The sequence below is a fragment of the Ranitomeya imitator genome, chromosome 7 (genome assembly GCF_032444005.1).
Source record: "Ranitomeya imitator isolate aRanImi1 chromosome 7, aRanImi1.pri, whole genome shotgun sequence".
Classification (NCBI taxonomy): domain Eukaryota; kingdom Metazoa; phylum Chordata; class Amphibia; order Anura; family Dendrobatidae; genus Ranitomeya; species Ranitomeya imitator.
The window spans coordinates 151,505,600-151,523,832 of record NC_091288.1 but is presented as its reverse complement, the minus strand read 5'-3'; the positions used below and the strand labels follow the sequence as shown (position 1 = coordinate 151,523,832).

General features: G+C 42.4%; 1 protein-coding gene across 4 annotated transcripts in view; it reads left to right on the top strand.

Annotated features, from left to right (window-relative positions):
- Nucleotides 1-18,233, top strand: part of MYO1B (myosin IB) — a 274,243-nt gene that overhangs the window by 179,855 nt on the left and 76,155 nt on the right. For all 4 annotated transcript variants that reach the window (XM_069733898.1, XM_069733902.1, XM_069733899.1 and 1 more), the window contains exons 12-13: nt 585-671; nt 2,817-2,882. In XM_069733898.1, coding sequence (XP_069589999.1) covers nt 585-671; nt 2,817-2,882 — 153 coding nt within the window. The remainder of the gene's footprint in view (nt 1-584; nt 672-2,816; nt 2,883-18,233) is intronic.

The following is an 18,233-nucleotide window of genomic DNA, read 5'->3' as shown; positions in this document are numbered from 1 at the left end:
TTTTTGAAGGCATTTTTACTATTTTACACTGGAATAGTCTTGCAGTCTGTATACCAAACCCAGAGCCCCAGTGTATGAAAATGTATACCATACAGTTACATACGGTACTTTTAATGTTAAGTGACCAGTTACCACCTATATAAATAAATGATTTGGATAGTCTTTACTGAATGGCTAAATCATTTTTATACATAAAAATGCCTTTTTTATATTTTTACACAGAAGGGTGTTTTTGTTTTTTTTTCACATGAAGCCTATTGGCATGTTTGGGTTACGTGACGGGAGAATTTATTTGCATATGCCGAACACAATGCAAACCTAGTCTTGCCCTTTGTACCTTGATTTACAGTATGTCTTTACCTAGAACAGCATATTCTCCTGACAGATCTTGCCTTGACAGAAACGGGGCTATTCAAGGTGCTACATATTTTTTAGCGACTTGTAGTAAAAGATTCTGCAGAAGTGTAACATGTTTTAATTCAATTTTTTTCTAACCATAAAATTCAAATACATTTTTTGTCTGTATTTTTTTCTTCTGCCCATTCCCCTCTTCTATTAATGCTATTCTATCTGTCTTTATCCAGGCCTACTACGCACGTGATGCACTGGCTAAAAACATGTACAGCAGGTTGTTCTCTTGGCTTGTCAACCGAATAAATGAGAGCATCAAGGTACATAATGTTTTCCGTCTTCAGTTTCTTCGCAGTAACAGAAGATGTACAGTAAGATCTTAGAGTATTGGGACAGTCCCTATATCCGTACAATAGGTTTGAAACAAGCCATGAAATTGTGATTTGATGAGTATACATACTTCCAGCTTTTATGGTTTTACAGAAATATTGCAGTAGCAGTTTAACAGACCTTTTCTATATGGTTCCTCCATTCCCATCGTCTGAAGAGCGGTTTTATAGCTTTGGTGGCCTGTTGGGGTCTGCAGTTGATTCCATGTTTCCGATTGGTATTTGGTAGCTGTTTAGGGGAACGCTCAATATGTGGGTCCACTGAGGTGTCAAAGTAAAGGACATCAAGCTGAACAAAAAAATATCTGGAAGATGGAAGAAACTTTAGTTGAGGCCAGAACATCTTGGTACATCCTTTAAAAAGATGGAATTCCCTGGTGAACTTGGCAACATCCGATATCTTCACTGCTCGTCCAGGCTTTTTGAAGTGACGTCACAAAAATTAGTCAAATGTTAGCGGGTATCTTTGTCAGTCTGCCTTCATTAGTGAAAAGACTCCTATACACATTGGCCCCTGGCTGAGCAGTTGACTATCATGGCCGTCACTCCCGAATGCTCCTGTGTGATCTGCGAAAGAGCTGAATATTTACAGCACCACTCCAGCATTATTTTTATTATTTCAGCACTGGAGTGGTGCCACTAATGCAAGTACCCTGACCATAGTAATATACTTTCCAGCCGCCGTTTTCAGCTTTTCTCAGCATTACTCCCGTCCCGATCCACCATCTCATGACTGGACTGCAACTTCTGACTGACCGGAAGAGAGAGGTAATGGTCATAAGCTCTCGATCTGAGTCTGTGAGCCTCATTCTTTGAGTGGTCACATCCTCCAGAAGTCTACTGGGACAGGTGTCGATAACAGATGAAGATAGCGGCTGGTATGTATGATACTAAGGGCATTAGTGACACCACTCCAGCAATACAATAAGAAAAAAACCTTAGAGTGGTGCTTTAAGATTGATCTCGTCAAGAGTTATTCTCGTGCCCTTTGTTCAGGATCGGGGAATAACCTTTTTAAACCTGTTCTAATTCGTCAGATCCTGTGAATATTCTAAAATTTGACACTAATTCCATGTGCATCGAATCAATTCGCTCATCTCTTGTGACCATGTGTCACCGTGGGATGACCCCTTCTGAAGAATTCTCTAGTTACAGATGGCAGTTGCAGAGAGTGGAACTTCCAGCAATTAATATCGATGGCTTAGAAAATCCGTACAAACCTAATTTCTTTTTTTTTTCAGCCTCTGAATGTAAATACTTTTTTCATTCACTAACTGCAAACATGAATTCTGCAGATGATGAAGAATAAAGCACGACTTACTGTAAATCAGAAATTCATTACAGCTACAACATATTCATAGAGTTCTTCATCAGTAATAGGTGGAACAAATAGAGCGGCAGGATGATGTGAATAGTGGTGCATGCCTATTGGTGCCAATATGGTGCTCATTATGTCAGGTAAACAGGCAGTCAGGTCATCTGACGAGCAAGCAAAATTGTTCGTAGGGTGAAATGCTCTTTTCTTGAGAGAGTCATTATTCTCGGCTGCACAAAACTTGCTTACAAAGGACGAAGTGATGTTGAGAAATATTTATTACAGAAAATCTGTGCATACGAGATACAATCTGTATAAACAGACTATTGAATGATCGCCAATCTTCAAATAAGCAGCTAATATTGCAATCGTTTAACGCCGCTTATTGTTCGGTGTAAACCCACCATAAGGGAGCAGACTGTTCTCAGGCGAAGATCGCATCGCTCTGCAAGGACTGGCCCGGCACCTCTCCTGACCGGAGCGTGATGTATTTCTATGCAGGCGTCACGCTCAGGTCAGGAGAGTCGACTGTCAGTCCGAGGATTGCCATGCGACCCTTGCACGAGATTCTGGCACTGCCATCTGTCTGCCTCCTAAGATCTATAGGTACAGAAGACTAAAATCTTCAAGTGAGCTATTTAGCTCAGATTCGTTACTTGACAAATTGAGGTTTATTTATTTTTTATACTAGAATAGAGACTGTTATAAAACAAATTCATGTACTGAAGAATTTACAAGATTTATATTTTATATTTCCTAAGGCACAAAGTAAAGTGCGAAAGAAGGTAATGGGAGTCCTGGACATCTACGGCTTTGAGATTTTTGAGGTAAGCCATTTTTTAGCTTGGTTAGGGTAATCTGCTACAAGTGGTATTGATGATTCATAAAGTCTTATGGCAACATACATATTTTCCACAGAAATATTCAATTTCTGCAAAAATTTCTTGTAGCCTTTTCCTTGTGTTTAAGTAACCGTGTGCTGTACTAAAGGTTTGTTTAAGGATAACATATGTGCAGATAGTGTTTTTTTTTTTTTTCCTTGAGTGCATAGTGGTGGATTAGACACACAGATTGACCATGAGGGCATCAGTTCGACGAGGAGGTGTTTTATAAAGAGCTATCTTCCTTTCTTTAAAGTCAGAGGCATAGTTTAGGGGTTCACCTCTGGGGAAGGGGGTGAAACATCAGTGGGCTCCTAACCAGTAGTCCTGATTACAACTATGGTGGCACACTGATATTACCATCCTATGATGACATATAGTGGTAGATGTCAGTCCTGCAGAACATACAAGTGGTAACAGTACAGTTATAGTGACTTACAGCTGATGTTCTTTCTGATGGAGTTGTTTATTTTTCAAGTATTGTCCATCTGGCCCAGACCGACATGGCAACTTTTTACAGCCAGGACTTGGTTGCAGAGATTACAACAAAGACTTTTGATTTCTCACATTTCCAGCACCATCCCCATCTATTCCCAACCTGAACAAACTCCTCATCCTGCTGATACCCCAATACTGAGCCACTGCTGCCGTATGTGTCCCTATTACTGCCCATGATACCCCAATACTGAGCCGCTGCTGCCGTATATGTCCCTCTTACTGCCCCTGATACCCCAATACTGAGCCGCTGCTGCCTTGTGTGTCCCTATTACTGCCATTGATACACCAATACTGAGCCGCTGCTGCCGTATGTGTCCCTATTACTGCACCTGATACCCCAATACTGAGCCTCTTCTGCCGTATGTGACCCTATTACTGCACCTGATATCCCAATACTGAGCCGCTGCTGCCCTATGTGTCCCTATTACTCCACCTGATACCTCAATACTGAGCCGCTGCTGCCACATGTGTCCCTATTACTGCACCTGCTGTGCGGTACAATAACCGTGCTCCTGTCCCACATAATAATGCCCACCACTGTGCCCCCCACATAATAATGCCCACCACTGTGCCCCCACTTAATAATAGCAACCACTGTGCCCCTAACATAATATTCATGCCTTGTGTGCCCTCTTGATGGTAAAATTGCTCCCTAGAAAATATTAATGCCCTGTGCAAATGACTTAGAAGAGTGTCCACATTTTGCGACAATACGAAGAGCTCCTATAACAACAATGCTTTTTAAGTGCCAACTTAACATTTTATAATGTCCACGGAGTCCCGCAGTCCACTACACACAGTATGGTGGGTGCACAGCTCCTTTATACAGAGTTTGATGTTCTCACAGCTCTCCTATACACAAACTATATAATGAGCCCCACAGTGAGCCTCAAACTGTATAATGACCTCTGCCTTAGCTTCCCCAATGTATAATGTGCGCCACAGAAAGCCCCAAACTGTATAATGTCCCTTGCATTAGCTACCACGCTGTATAATGGGCCCCACATTAGGGCATCTGTACTGTATACTGGGTCCCACATTAGATCCTATACAGCATAATGGGCTCCACATTGAATCATATATAGCATAATGGGCCCCAGTGGGAAGAGCGAGGCGAAGTGCCAAAATTGGCGCATCTTAGAGATGTGCCTTTTCTGGGGTGGCTGAGAGCTGATGTTTTTAGCCTGGGGTGGGGGGCAGGATCCATGACCCCTTCCTAGGCTACTAATATTAGCCCGCAGCTGTGTGCATAGCCTTTGCTGGTTATTAATTATAGGGGACCCTACATCATTTTTTTGGGGGTGTCTCCCATTTTAATAGCCATTAAAGGCTAATTATACAGCTGTGAGCTGATATTAATAGCTTGGGAAGCTCCATGGCTATGGCCTCTTTCCCAGGCTATAAACATCAGCCGTCGGTTTTCCCTCTGCTGGTTACGAAAATTGCGAAGGAGCAATTAAGTACATGTACAGTAAGCTGCACATACTAATTGTATGTCACTGACATCTGTATATCTACCTATTCTATGTAATCTATCTCTTCAATCCTGTCGGCTCCTGCAGTGATTTTACATTACACGGCAGATGAATTACCGGCTTTTCATCTATCTAGCTATGTAATATATACATATATATGTGTGTGTCACTGACATCTATATATCTATGTATACGGCTGAGTGCTATGTTTCTATAGTACTCGGACGAATTTTACGGTAGTCTGACTCCGGCCTTATGCATGTCCTGTGGATATACCAGAAATGCATGAGGCGGGAATACTCCATTAAAGCTTAACGAGAATGTGTCATGTTGTACATGCTGTCTGATCTGTGACCAGCATGGTATAGAGAAGGAGAAGCTGCACAGAATGATTAATATATAAGGGTTTTATTTTTTAAAGATTCCATATAACTTTTATTTATTCATTGAAATTCCTGGTGCTTGTATGCATGTGTCCAGTGGGTGGTCCTGATCAGTGATTGACAGCTATTTCTCAATGCACAAGCACGTGTCAATCACTGTAGAACCACCCACTGGACTCTATTGCATGTTGTATTGAAAATTTTCCCATAAAGTTTTTCAATCTTGTCTGGTCATTCTGCTCTATAACATTCAGCCTGCGGATCACATACCATTTTCAACATGACCGGTTCACTTTTAAGCCTCTTCTACAATGATGTCACAAGAGAAAGGGTTTACAAACATATAAGCGTTAGCATGTCCTCCTCTACAATCCACATAAGTAATTAACATACTAATATATCGCATGGAGCTTAAAGTCTTTGGTCCTGTTTACGTCTGCAATCTACCTTGTACATAGGTTCCACTCATTGTGAAAAAATGGCAATGCAAAATATCCAAAATATTTCCCAGAGTCCACAATGCAGATGTGAACATGGCCTTACCTGTTGTACCAAAATGATACATACCGCAATATCTCATGGAACGCCTATTTTGCGCTATTGTTTGCCTTTTTAAATGGCGTAATGTGACCGTACAGGTGTAGTATACAGCATTTATCTACCTATTATAGAGCCAGAAGTAATGATGGTGCTCACTGCCCTTGTGCTATAACATCAAAGTGAAGGCTGAAAAATAAAAATCTGTGGCTGTAAGGATAATTGTCCAAGACTTCACGATTCAATGGTAACACACATGGGTTTATCACAGCAGAGAGATGGTGGTCCTTGTGACATCACCATGTAGTAATGGCACAGTACAGAAGATAAAGGTCATGGTGACATCAGTAAGAAACACGGACATTACAGCTAATGGCTAAAACCTGCCAGGGACAGAACAGCACAGGGATATTAAACACCGCAGTGCTAAGGTAGAGGATGATGCCACAGTACAATGATAATCTCACCAGCCCCCTCAGACATTGAGGTGTGCCTGCAGCATCTGCACCACCTCTAGGTATCGGATCTCTGGTCCTGGTTCCCATGGAAGTACATTTGCAGCGTTGGCATTCACATTTCCAACTCTTGGAACATGAGGGATTCGGCCAACCACCGTCTGAGCTCCAGCGGTCTGTCCATTATCACTCTACGGCACAACCGCCCATGACTGCTTTCCATTTCTTCCAGTGGGTTCACCACTATTGTGATCTGAAAGCACATGCGTAAAAGCCGTGGCAGCAAGCGTACTCGTGACACTTTTACACACCATCACTGCCTCTTTTAATATCTTAGCTAGGATGGAACGTTGTTAAGTGTTGCAGTTACTAATGTTTCCTATTTTATTTTATTTTTATTTTTTTAAACACCCTACCGAATAATTTAAGCAATATGGTATCGGGAAATGGCCCTGGAGCTTAAGGTCGTCTTCACACCACCGTACAGCTGACCTGTATTTTCATCTGTATTGTATCTGCAAGTCCCGGCATATGCTGCTAGCTCTGGTTACAAGACCCGCCGTAAGGCCAGGACTTATGACTGAGAGAATAAGGCCCATAAACAGCTATAGGAATATCCCATACTCCTTGGATGACGTGACAGCTATCTCCTCTCTTCTCTCTCTATGCCTGGGAGAACAAAAGGATCAGGAGATACGATTCATCACCCTTTCATATGTTTGTCAATGTTTGATTCCTTTCATTCTGCATCTGGCTATATTCTGGCCACTCATAAAATAATTTTATTTTTCTGTCCGTTATGATTGATGAGTGAACATACTCGCCTAATTTATCCAGCGTGCTCATGTGAGAAGAGTGTCTATGGGTGCTCAAAAAATATGTCCAAGTACCTGTGGCTGCATGTCTTATGGTTGTTCAACAGCCGCAACACATGCAGGGATTGTCCAACAGCCGCGAGGCATGCTGGTACGGGACTCGAAAATATTATTCGAGCATGCCGAAGTCAGACGGTTAGCACCCGAGCATACTTGGATAATATCTTCCCCCAGAACGTTCTCTCATCACTATTATATTTATACATTCTCAATACAACGCGATGAGATATTATTCCTTTTTATTTTGTTATGTCTCTTGTTTTCTCTGGCAAAGGAAACTCCATAAAAGTTGAATTGAATTTCCACATATAGTATACGTATCCTGCCATCATTTGTAATTTTCAATGTCATTCCTTCTAGCAGCCATTTCCCTTCACTAGGGCAATGTGCAGGAGTCCTGCATGAGCTAGTGTATGAGCATACAGTTCTGGATGAAATGAATGTGTGTAGGGTGACGGGGAGGCTGCGGCTTAGGTCAGCAGAACACATTCTTTAGCTGTGCTGAGTAAGGGAGATGACAGACTGATGAAATCAAATGGTCCCATGTTCAAAATACAAGTACAGTTCTTTACCCTTTTATTTGATTTGATATATTTTATTAATTACATAGAATAATATGATGCAGGGTAGAAGTGGCCCCATGAGAACAAGAGGTTCTACTCGCAAGCAAACATTCTGATAATAATTTTGAACCCCTACAATAACAGGACACCAAATGTCGAGCAGAAGACAACCCCAATTTGCAATTGCATTTCCACTTTCTCATACTCTTGGAACTTTTGAGGGATACAGGCAACCACGTTAGACACAGCAGTTTTTGGAAAATAACTCCATTATTCTACATCAATAATTGATTTATTTTAGAACACTGGAAAAAAAATTGAAAATGGTTATTAGTTGAACTTATTAATTTAATTATTATAGCGCTATTTATTCCATGGCGCTTTACATGTGAGGGGTATACATAATAAAAATGAGTACAATAATCTTAAACAATAGACTGGTAAAGGAGGAGAGAGGACCCTGCCCGCGAGGGCTCACAATCTACAAGGGATGGGTGAGGATACAGTAGGTGAGGGTAGAGCTGGTCATGCAGCGGTTTGGTGGTCGAGGGTTACTGCAGGTTGTAGGCTTGTCTGAAGAGGTAGGTCTTCAGGTTCTTTTTGAAGGTTTCAATGAGAGTCTGATGTGTTGTGGTAGAGGGTTCCAGAGTAGGGGTGATGCGCGGGAGAAATCTTGTATGCGATTGTGGGAAGAGGAGATAAGAGGGGAGTAGAGAAGGAGATCTTGTGAGGATCGGAGGTTGCATGCATGAAAAGTATCGGTAGACGAGGTCACAGATGTATGGAGGATACAGGTTGTCGATGGCTTTGTATGTCATGGTTAGGGTTTTAATCTGGAGTCTCTGGGTAATGGGGAGCCAGTGAAGGGATTGACAGAGGGGAGAAGCCAGGGAATAGCAGGGAGACAGGTGGATTAGTCTGGTAGCAGAGTTTAGGATATATTGAAGAGGTGCAAGAGTGTTAGGCCGGAGTCACACTACCATACAATACTGCCGAGTGCTATGCGATAAAAACATCGTGAAGCACTCGGCCCAGTGTTATACTATGGGGCAGCTCACATCTGCGATTATTTTCTCATGCTGAATCGGCATACGAGAACAATCGTAGCATGCTGCAATTGGTACCAAGATTCTTCCGAGTCTCAGCTCACTCGCACAAGTGACACAATGCACAGCACTCTGATATCATCAGAGTTCGGTAGCGAAGGAGATGGAGACATTACTTTTTCCACCTCCTCCACAGCTGTGCTCTGATCCCCTCTGTGCGAGAGGATCGGAGCACGGTAGCATGACACAATGCTCCCACTCGCAGCAGAGTTGGAGCCGAGGTCATTAGCATATCGCATCCGATGCTCTCGCATTAGATACCATATGCTAGTGTGACTCCAGCTTTAGAAGGGAGGACACAAAACAGGTGGTTACAGTAGTATAGGCTGGAGATGAGTACATGGACTAGGGTTTTTGCAGGTTCTTGGTTGAGGAATGTATGAATCTGGGATATATTTTTGAGTTTGAGTCGGCAGGGAGTGGAAAGGGCTTGAATATGTGGCTTAAAGGAGAGATTAGAGTCAAGATTAATCATGAGGCAGTGAACTTGTGGGACTGGGGAGAGTGAGCAGCCTTTTACTTTATTGGATAGGTTTGTTCGGGGGGTTGAGTGAGATGGGGGAAAGATGATGAATTCTGTTTTGTCCATATTAAGTTTTAAAAATCTAGCAGCAAAGAAGGATGAAATAGCGGGCAGACATTGTGGGATTCTGGTTACTAGGGAGGTGATATCAGGTCAAAAGAGGTAGATCTGCGTGTCAGGCTGTCCCAGGCCGAAGAGAAGAGCGGGGGCCCTATGACTGAACCTTGCTGGACACCAAAAGATGGGGTGCGAGGTGAGGAGATGGTATGTGTGTGCTGGAAATGCTAAATGTCTAGTCTGTTCGGTATCCAAGATAGGGCCAAGTCTGTGAAGCCAAGAGATGAGAAGGTCTGTAGTAATAGGGAATGGTCCACTGTGTCAAAAGCGGAGGACAGGTTCAGGTGGAGGACAGAGTAGTGTTGCTTGGCTTCGGTGGCTAGTGGGTCATTGGTAACTTTAGTCAGCACAGTTTCAGTGGAGTGATGTGTTCGGAAGCCAGATTGTAAGCGGTCGAAGAGGGAGCAGACTGAGAGGATGGAGGACAGTTCAAGATGGACGTGTTGTTACTGTAGTTTTGTGGCATAGGGGAGAAGTGATATGGGGCGATACCTAGATGCGGAGGATGGGTCAAGAGAGGACTTTTTGAGATTGGGTGTGATTGAGGCATGTTTGATGCATGAGGGGAAAACACCAGTTGTTAGTGACAGGCTGAAGAGATGGTTTAGGGTTAGAATGAAGACTGTGGTGAGGTTTTGGATGAAGTTGGACAGAATCAGGTCAAGTGCACAGGTGGTGAGATGTGATTTTGAGAGTAGAGCTAGAAGTTGATCTTCTGTTATGCTGCAGAACTTAGTTTTGGAGGCAGAGGGTTGAGTAGTTATGAAGAGGGGCTGTGGGGGGTTGTAGGCCAAAGCTTTCTCTGATATCAATCTTCTGCTTGAAGAATTAGGTAAAGTCTTCAACTGAGATGAGTGGAGAGGAAGGAGGTGCTGGGGGACAGAGGAGAGAATTGAAAGTTTTGAGTAGCTGTTTAGGGTTTTGAGGCAGGGAGGATATGAGAGATTTCGTAGATTTGGTTCGCTGCAGTGAATGTGGCCTTGAAAGTAGTGTGCGACTGTTTGAATGGTGACATGCTCTTTGGAGTGGGATCTTTTCCATTTCCGATTGGCAACCCTGGAAGCCCACCTCAGTTCTTTGGGCAGGGTGGTGTGCCAGGGTTGCCTGTTGATTTTGCAAGCTTTGGTATGTGTGAGAGGGGCAACCGATTTGAGAGCTACAGCTATTGTGGTGTTCTGTAAAGCGGCAGCAGCGTCCGCATTGTATAAGGAACTTATATCTGTAAGACATGTACTACTAATGATATGTTCGCCCATGGTGGACACTTAGATTCATTATTTTATCAGCCCAAGGTGCCTTAAATTTGACACTAATATTTTGGAAACCTGTTAACATTCTTATGATTATAAAGACCTCTCAATATAGTATGTCTCCAGGAGAAAATATAGAATATTGGAATTTCTATACTTCTGATATTAATGAGTCGTACGTGTTTGGCACCAGGATAATTAGGCAAAAATACACATTTTCTCTGAATTATAACCCCCACTAAAAGGCCCTAAAGCCATAGGGGCCATATAACCACCAGCAGCTGGGCCAGGTTTGGTTTCTAAGCGTAGATAAAATCTCGATACAAAAGATGACATCCATCTCAAACTTCTGTGATTGCACCATGAGGAGTTAGTACACAAGTTGGGTTTTGCTAAAATCATGAAGGCCCAAGACAATCCCACAACCAGGCCTTGTGAGGTCATCACAGGGTAGTGTGTGGGTGGGACTCTGGGTCTGATAAAAGATCAAGCCATATTATCGCCTGGGTTCATGCAGAGAGTTACATATTGTATATGCCAGGACCCCGTTTATTGACTGCCTCAAGCAAAGCGCTCTCCTTTGGCTAAACTGAATTGTCTTCGCGATCGATGTACTAAGTTCTCCTGTTAATCCCTTCTATTTTCTTTAACTGTTTATGCTGTTTTGTTTTGTCCCTCTTGTAAAATGTTTTGTATATTTTTCATAAACGCTGCCTCCCTTTTGGATTAAATATAAAATTTAATAGGTCTATTCCTTCTGTTCTGTAAACTACGCCTCAAAGTGATAAGCTACCAACCGAGATGGATTGGTGGTGACGGCGAGGAGTCTGGGGCTATCGGAGAGTTAGCGTTGACCGTACCGAGGTGTATACACATATTCCATGTGTTGTAATCCGTAGGTGTATAGACCTTAATCTCACCGTTAGTGTTCCGATAACCGGCCTAGTAGTGCAAACAGGCTGCGGCCTTCTCCGTTAATCGTAGGCTAATCGTGTATTTGTGTTCATGATAGGGGGCAGCAGAGAGCTGTTCACTTCAAAGATCACAGCTGGTGGTACTCGTGACCTTCCCGGCCTGTAATATTAGCAATTTGTGGGATTAAGAAAGTCCTCTCAAATTAATCTGACAAAACCCAAATGAAAAAAATATTTTTAGCATGAAATACATTCAGTTGATTTTTAAAAAAAATTGCAGAGATTTGAATTAATGAAGTGCTAATTCTCCTGGATTTTTTCTACAAAGCCTTGAGCAGAACAGACTGACATGACATTCTGCCCATTGGTTGCGCAGCATTTCCAAACTGACAGGTTCCCTTGAACAGATAGAGGCTGAATATACTAATCACATTTATTTTAGAGAGTACTGCCAAAATGGAAAGGTCAAAAGTCTTCTCTTCTATCATATCCTGTATAGAGCAAAAAAATAGATCTATATATTTTCAGAGATTTGAATTGTTTATAGCGTGTCTTTAAGCCTAGAAGTGGCTTCATTCACAGAGACTGTCCCTAATTATATTGCTAAAACTGTTGGTGGCTAATGGTTAGATGTAAAACACATACTTGTCCCATCCCCATACTCGTCTCTTGCTTCTCCCACCCCGATACTTGTCCGGTGGTGATGCTTATCCCATCCCCATACTCGTTCCGTCCCCATGCTCTTATCCCATCCCCATACTCGTCCCGTCCCCGTGCTTATCCCGTCCCCATACTCGTCCCATCCCGATGCTAGTCCCTTCCCCATACTCGTACCGTCCCAATGCTTATCACGTCCCCATACTCGTACCGTCCCAATGCTTATCACGTCCCCATACTCATACTTTTCCGATGCTTATCCCGTCCCCATACTCGTACCTGTCCCGATGCTTATCCCGCCCCCCTACTCTTACCTTTCCCGATGCTTATCCCGACCCCATACTCTTCCCGTCCCGATGCTTATCCCATCCCCATGCTTGTCCTGTCGCGATGTTTATCCCATCCCCCTACTCGTACCATCCCGATGCTTATCCCGTCCCCATACTCTTCCCGTCCCGATGCTTATCCCGTCCCCATACTCGTATTGTCCCGATGCTTATCCCGTCCCCATACTCGTACCGTCCAAATGCTTATCCCATCCCCATACTCGTACCGTCCCAATGCTTATCCCGTCCCCATACTCGTACCGTCCCAATATTTATCCCGTCCCCATACTCGTACCGTCCCAATATTTATCCCGTCCCCATACTCTTCCCGTCCCATTGCTTATCCCGTCCCCATACTCGTACCGTCCCAATATTTATCTCGTCTCCATACTCTTCCCGTCCCAATGTTTATCACGTCCCCATACTCTTCCCGTCCCAATGCTTATCCTGTCCCCATACTTGTCCCGTCCCCAGGCTTGCATCCCCTCCGTGCTCTGTAAACAAATGTTTCTAACATTAGAACCAGCACTAAATCATGGAAAGAAGCTGGGCAGGGCCTTGGATATTTCACATATCTTTCTAATTTTCCCACAATTGCTTTGGTTAGGAAGTAGAGCTTCGAGGATTATTTCTGAACATCAACATTTTTCTTTTACTGCCAACTTCCTTTCTGGCTTGTCTTTTAATTAAAGAATTTAGATATTTAATTAAATATAGATCTCTGTAGATTTATTGTGATATACTCTATTTTCAAGCACCAAACATAATGATATGGACACCCTCTTCATATTGTCTTCTATAAAGCTCCCAACAGGTGTTGTCGCTCGGCCGAGAACTTGTCTTCTCTGAGAGAGCCACCGCATTGACCGCTTATATGTAGAGAACAAAACAATCGGCATTCCGAAATCAGACATGTTGGATTCTTAAATGCCTCAACAGTCGTCTGTCTGGGCCCCCAAAAGCATTAGACTGTCGGCGGAATCTGTCAATATTGGTTGATTTGATGAAAGCTAGTGGGTATGGGGGTCTTTACAGACAGTTGTATAGATAGATGTGGATTGTTCTTTGGTACTGACCGTGCCACTGCCATAATTTACAATTCGTTTCTGTGTATTATAGCAAAAAATATCTCTTGCATGTGAACAGTGGAGGCATACTACATACAGGATGTCGTGCTCCAGGCAGGTTAGCTCGGTTAATTTTTCCATCATTCACATCTGAGGTGATGGCCTACGGTGACCAGAAAAATGCCCACAGGAAAATTCCCCACACGGAAAATTGCCAATTGCATCATCACAAAGTTTCAGATCTATGATATTTCAGGTGCAAGGTGTTCACATGATATGTGAAAAGTGCCCACAAACATGAATACTCACAGGAAAACAGTAGAGAGTTATAGGTGAGATGCTCTGCAAAACAGAGAATAGCATAGAGCTATAGGCTAAATGCTCTGCAGGACAGGGGGATAGTATGCAGGTATAGGTAAGATGCTCTGCAGGGCAGGAGAATAATATAGAATTATAGGTGAGATGCTCTGCAGGGCAGGAGAATAATATAGAATTATAGGTGAGATGCTCTGCAGGGCAGGAGAATAATATAGAATTATAGGTGAGATGCTATGCAGGGCAGGAGAATAATATAGAATTATAGGTGAGATGCTCTGCAGATAGGAGAATAATATAGAATTATAGGTGAGATGCTCTGGCCTACAGTGTGTCTTTGTGTTTTATGGTGGTTTAAGTCCATCTTGTAACATACAATTACACTTACAGTACGTACCTCGATCTGTAAAATGGTTTATGGTCCTCATAGTCTAGCTCAACTATAAAATGCTAATTTTCATACATTTTGGAGGGGGTGAGGGCTTAAAACTGTATAGCCACTGTGAATCGCATGTTTAAGCAAGTACACCAGCCCAATCAGGTCTAAGAGATCCATTTCTTAAAGGGGTTATCACGAACGAACATACTAATGAACTATTCTTTGGATAGGTTATCATTGGTGCTGATGAGTGAACATGTTCGGATGCTAAGTGTCTTCGGCGTGATCGAAAAATATGTGCGAGTCACCACAGCTGCATGTCTCGCCACTGCTCAACAGCCACAATACACGCAGGGATTGCCTAGGCAGGGATTAATAGGCAATCCCTGCATGTGTTGCGGCTGTCTAATATCCATGAGACATGCAGCCACAGGGACTCTAACATATATTTTTTGAGCAATCCGAAGACACAGCACCCGAGCATATTCAGATGACACCTTATCCGAACACGTTCGCTCATCACTAGTTGTCATTAACAGATCGATGGTGATCTGACACCCAGTACCCCACTATGAGCAGTTACCTGCTCCGGAGGTTGCCAGCTGTAAAAAATGAAGCTCGTCGCAACAGTGTGGCTCCATACATTGTGTAGTGTCTGCTCCTGGGTACTGCATATTATCTCCTGGTTACTTGAATAGGAGATGAGGTGCAGTACCCAGGAGCGATCACTAAACCATGTACTGAGCTGTGCTGTTCCAGTACTGTACACTGTTTACATCTTGCTGCCACCAGAGTAGATAACAGTTGATTGTGGTGGTGCCGAGTGTTGGACCCCATACTCCTGACCTATCTGTATCATATGGATTGGTTATTTCCCTCCAGACAACCCGATTAATATGTATTTCTCAGTGTAAAATGTCCATTAATCATGCTTTTGTGTCAGTACAGCTCAGCATTGTAATATACGAGTTTTTGTCAACAAGACAAAAACAACTCCCCCTTTAAACAAAGTGTGTTTCGCGAAGTTACATGAATTCTTGCTTTTAATCCCAGGACCACAATAAGGGAAACATTGATTCTCCAATTCATAGTGCATGTATTACAGATATAATCAGGTCATGGGTTATTATAATGAGTTTTATTGATTTAAAAAAGACAATCCATATAATGCAATCGTCTTACTGGGTTTTTTTTGGTGCGATCGTGGTAGAACTTTGTAATTTTGCAATGATCTTGGAAAATCACAGTCCAACGTTGCAGCAAATAAAGCAATACTATCGCAATGTGTGAGTGCAGCCCTAGGCGACGTCTTCCCAGCCACTTTCCATACTTTGTGATCCACCATCACTCACTGACAACATTGTGTTTTTGCTAAATCGCTGCTACTTGTTCACACCAAACTTTAGACGAGTAAAGAGAATATGTGACCAGAAAATGTTTTTTAAAAAATGCATTTAATATAATTTTTTCCAATTTTTTCATATTTTCATTGATTCTAAAGATGACATTTTTCATTTTTGGTTAGAAGCCTCCTACATTTTTTTTTCAGCAACCATATGTGCATCTCGGTGACTAATGTGGACCACCACTATTAGGTCAGTGCATATACAATAGCTCGCTATCAGCCATTATTAAAATAACACAGAATGTGTGCTGCTCGAGTTACTATATTGTCTGGCTGTGAGCTTTTAATTATAAGCCGTGTCCGCTGTCTTGGGAGTAACTTAGTTTTGTGAGTATTTTCTATATATAGTAAGGTTTCTGTTGAGCCTTAGTGGTAATTGGCATTGTGGTGAGGATGAGTAGAGCCTCTACTGTTTCCCTTCTATTCTGGGAAAATCTCCGCTTTTAAATAGCACAGATGTAGAAGGGTGATGTCATGTAATGCACAGCTTTGCGTTGAAATCTGAGATTCTGAGGAACCTCTAAACAAAGGCACGATCTCCAGTTACTAGGACCACTTTGACCTTTAGTGGTAAGGCCAGATGCAGCAACCCCTGATCATAATGGATGAGCTAGTGTATGAAAGAAATATGACCCTGCATTTTATGCAGTTGCCAATAAGCGGTCTAGTAGGCTTTATTGTTGGGATGATGGAAATACTTACGGTACATACTTACAAAATAATAACAAATTCTATAAGACATGAAACCTACAAATGTAGATCAAAAGTTGAACTTGTCATTTGTTGCAGTGTAAATACACAAAAAATTCTAGTTATTTCATGTAACTGTCCATAATGTAATTGCTGTTTACTGAAAACTTCGGCAAAGATTGTCGGTTTGAGCCCCATATCTAGTATTGTGGTCTGCCCGAACAATCAGGCCTATATTAACCCAAGGCTGAGCACCTAGGCTTTTATGTATTTGGGCCCCCCTACAGCATTACTTTTACCCCACTATCGCTCAAGGTTGGCAACTTGACTTTTTCATATTTCATGGATCGAAAAAATCACGGATAGACAATATTTTTTACGGACACATTGGAAAACCATAAATTATGCTTTACAGTGAGATATGCCTACAATCCATAATTCTGTTATGAAGACATCAGCTGCACTCACTGTACACTGAAAAAATAATTAAAAATAATTTTTTAACGGACAAGGCAAGATATTCTCTATTTTTACTGACAGTCTTGAAAGTTCTGGATGGTTGGCAACCCAGCTACTGCAGACAGCCTAAGCCTGGTACTGTAGGTCCCAGACCACAGTACATAGCCCTATATCTATTTTGAGTCCCCTGAAGAACATTGTTCTTGTACTTTTAATTAAGTCAACACATTACATTATTTAATAAAAAATGTAATAATATGAAATTAAGGGAAATATACTAATTATGCAATGATGAAATGTAAACCATTAAAGGGACTCTGTCACCTGAATTTGGAGGGAACAATCTTCAGCCATGGAGGCGGGGTTTTTGGGTGTTTGATTCACCATTTCCTTACCCGCTGGCTGCAATATTGGATTGAAGTTCATTCTCTGTCCTCCAGAGTACATGCCTGCACAAGGTGCAATCTTGCTTTGTGCAGGCATGTACTACGGAGGACAGAGAATGAACTTCAATCCAATATTGCAGCCAGCATGCAGCCAGCGTGTAAGGAAAGGGTTAATCAAACATCCAAAAACCCCTCCTCCATGGCTGAAGATTGTTCCCTCCAAATTCAGGTGACAGTGTCCCTTTAAATAACAATTCTCAGCCTCATTTACAAACTTTCCTAATTTGGTGAAGAACCTGAGAAAAACAATACTTGGTAACTAGAAGAATGATGGTTATACCCAATATATTACCGTAGTCCATTCCATGATCACACACCTCGGAGACTGTGGGACTACACACACATGCAGGAGCTTCATGAGTAAGCGAAGACACACACAGCAGATAGATCAAATTCTCACCTTTTGCCTTTCGACACTGAAATGCCTCATGTGACCACGTCCTCCAAGCAAATACGGAACTGGAAAATGCCAGAGAGTCTCTACCAGTATTAAGTCCAAGCTCCAAAAGGAGTTGGTCCTCACCTAGTCATGCCCTCTGCCCCCCGATGCGATCGCTAGCCTAGTCCTAGAACCCTAGCACCACATACAGTGTTAGAATACAGTCCCTGTCCGGAGTCCCTAACATATCCTACTTCCCAGGAGTCAAGTACCTGCCACGCTTATACCCTCAGTGTTACCATCGATCACCAATGGAAGAAATGCATTTAAAAAAAAAAAATTGTCTTGGTATCTGACTCAGACGCCCCCTTTTGCAATGTTTGTGTGAAAGAAATAATGACCAAATCTTAGTTATGGTAAAATATTGCACAACCCCACTGAGAATTCGCCTTGCCTTCAGTGTGACACATTCTCCGCA